We start from the raw sequence: 2,500 nt of genomic DNA, 5'->3' as shown, positions 1-2,500 counted from the left end.
TGTGTGTGTGTGTGTGTGTGTGTGTGTGTGTGTGTGTGTGTGTGTGTGTGTGTGTGTGTTTGCGTGTGTGTGTGTGTAAGCACATAAAGGAAGAGGGGAATGGAATGAGAGAAGGAGGGATGAAAGTCACATTGTAATATGGAATTTTCTCATATTCCCCCTGGAACTGAATGGTATGTAAAAGGGGGTAAAATTATTTTGAGAATGAGGAAAAGGTTATCTTGAAGTCATCACCTTTTTGTAGTCATCATTTCATGTGGTGTTGATGGTTTAATGGGAAACGTGCCGGTCTCGCATTCGCCTAGTTGTGGGTTCGAATCCCGCACTTTTCTCCGATTCCCAGCAGTGACTGTGCACTACCTGCCCCCAACAGTGCAAGCTCATCATAGGGCAAAGGTGACGGCTTCGGCCGCAGCTATTCAGCACCTCCTGGCATAGACGCCAGTCCTTCATGTTGTGAAGTTCTTTGTTCCTTCTGTAGGTGGAGGCTACTGACAACGACGTAAACGAGAACGGACTCTTGGAGTACAGTGTCAGCGACCCGGAGCACTTCGTTGTGGATGAAGGAGGCGTTATCTACAGCGTCAAGCCCCTGGACTTCGAGCACACGGGAGCAGAGTATACCTTCTTCGTGGACGCCATCGAGAAAGGTCAGGGGACAAGAAGTTGACTTAGATATAAGCAAGAGGGCCTGCAGGTAAAAGACGGGTTCTCGGCTGAAGGCCAGGTCAGTAGATAAAGGTCAGATCAGTAGGTAAAGGTCAGGTCAGTAGATAAAGGTCAGGTCAGTAGATAAAGATAAAGTCAGTAGAAAAATGCCAGGTCGGTAGATAAAGGTCATGTCGCTAGATAAATGTCAAGTCAAGTCAGTAGATAAAGGTCAGGTCATTAATTAAGATAAGGCCAGTATATAAAGGTCAGATAAGTATATAAATGTCAGATCAGTAGATAAAGGTCAGATCAGTAGATAAATATCAGGTCAGTGTATAAATGTCAGGTCAGTAGATCAAGATCAGGTCAGTAGATAAAGATCAGATCAGTAGATAACGGTAAAATCAGTAGATAAAGATCAGGTCAGTATATAAATGTCAGATCAGTAGATAAAGGTCAGGATTGTATATCGACTGGGGATTCAGGTAAATATCATTCAATATAGAATTTACTTTCCCCCTCTCCCAAGATTAAGGTTAAAGGTCCTGTAAAGGTCATAGATCAAGGCCAAGAGAGGAGTTTAAGATGAAGATTATGACTAAAGACAAGAATGCGGTGGAAGGACTTGCCTTACCTTGTTCAGGTTAAAGGTACGTTTTGCTCGGTGCAATTATCGCCCAACGATGATCGTTCATGACTCAACGATGATCGTCAAACGATTTTCTAGGGTACTAATTCTTTGTTTTTGAATAGGGCTGTTTTTTTAGAGATACAAAGTACGAGGTTGATCATTCTAACCGAAGCTACCAACGCGCTTACCCTAATAGGATGCCAATTAGTAGGATGCGCGTCACCCACCATTGACCGCACCGTGTAAAACGTATCCTTAACGAGGGGCCACCTCTCAGCTGATTGAAATCGCGTGACGACATGTAGAAAGGACGTAAGTAGACTATTATAATGGATAGGTCAGACTACCGCAGTTGTCGTTTAAGAATCTGCGAGGTAAGTAGCTGAGTTATGGTTTATTTTTGTGCAATGATTTTGTTTTTTGTTTTTTCTTTCCCCCACGTTCCTTAACATTACGCCCAGAGTATTCTCGTAAAATGACAGTTGTGTCCTGAGAAACTAGAACGTGAAACTAAGTGTTGTTTTGCAAATGGTAGTTGCCGATGAGACTATCAAAAGAAACGCGATACGAGCACAGAGCCTTTATCGTCATAGTCTGTGCGCCCCAACGAGTCCGTTCAGGGTGTGGTCTACGTCATGATTTACTATTAGCCATTCTGCCAAATCGATCTTAGTGCATGCTTCTCTCTTATTTCCCATTTGTGTGCTATTTTTTCTATTTTGTATATAGTAAAGGAAGTTGTATAGTACAGTGAATATCACTGTTGAGGACTATAACAACGATTACCTACACCCCATTTCACCTGTCTCACCTGTAATACTTCGGCGTGGCAACATGGCGGGGGAAAAGCGCTGTTGCCACGTGTCATAGAATCTATTCAAATCGTTGTTATAATCTTTGAGGAAGGTGGAAGAGTAAGACACGGGTCTAGGGCCGAGTTTATTCCTGACCGGTTTCGCTTAGACCTTCTTCAGAGGATTGTTAAAATCCTATAAGAAAAAAATCAAATAGCACATAGATAGGAAATAAGAGAGAGAGAGAGAGAGAGAGAGAGAGAGAGAGAGAGAGAGAGAGAGAGAGAGAGAGAGAGATGTGCTAAGGTTGATTTGACAGAATGGCTAGTGGTAAATCGCGAAGTATGCCAAACCGTGAACGGACTTCTTGAAACGCACAGACACACACACTCGTATTTGTGTGCCACGGCTGTGTTCTTGATAA

At 43.0% G+C, this 2,500-nt stretch overlaps 1 protein-coding gene across 1 annotated transcript in view; it reads left to right on the top strand.

The window, feature by feature from the left end:
* LOC143027562 (DE-cadherin-like) overlaps window positions 1–2,500 on the top strand; it is a gene marked incomplete at its 5' end in the record, with an annotated part of 100,513 nt that overhangs the window by 1,293 nt on the left and 96,720 nt on the right. The window contains 1 exon segment of the mRNA XM_076188872.1: window positions 482–650. Coding sequence (XP_076044987.1) covers window positions 482–650 — 169 coding nt within the window.

The sequence above is a fragment of the Oratosquilla oratoria genome, chromosome 8 (genome assembly GCF_046742065.1).
Source record: "Oratosquilla oratoria isolate Oo_2021 chromosome 8, ASM4674206v1, whole genome shotgun sequence".
Taxonomy (NCBI): Eukaryota; Metazoa; Arthropoda; class Malacostraca; order Stomatopoda; family Squillidae; genus Oratosquilla; species Oratosquilla oratoria.
The sequence above is the reverse complement of the archived record's forward strand: the minus strand, read 5'-3'. Positions and strand labels throughout refer to the sequence as shown.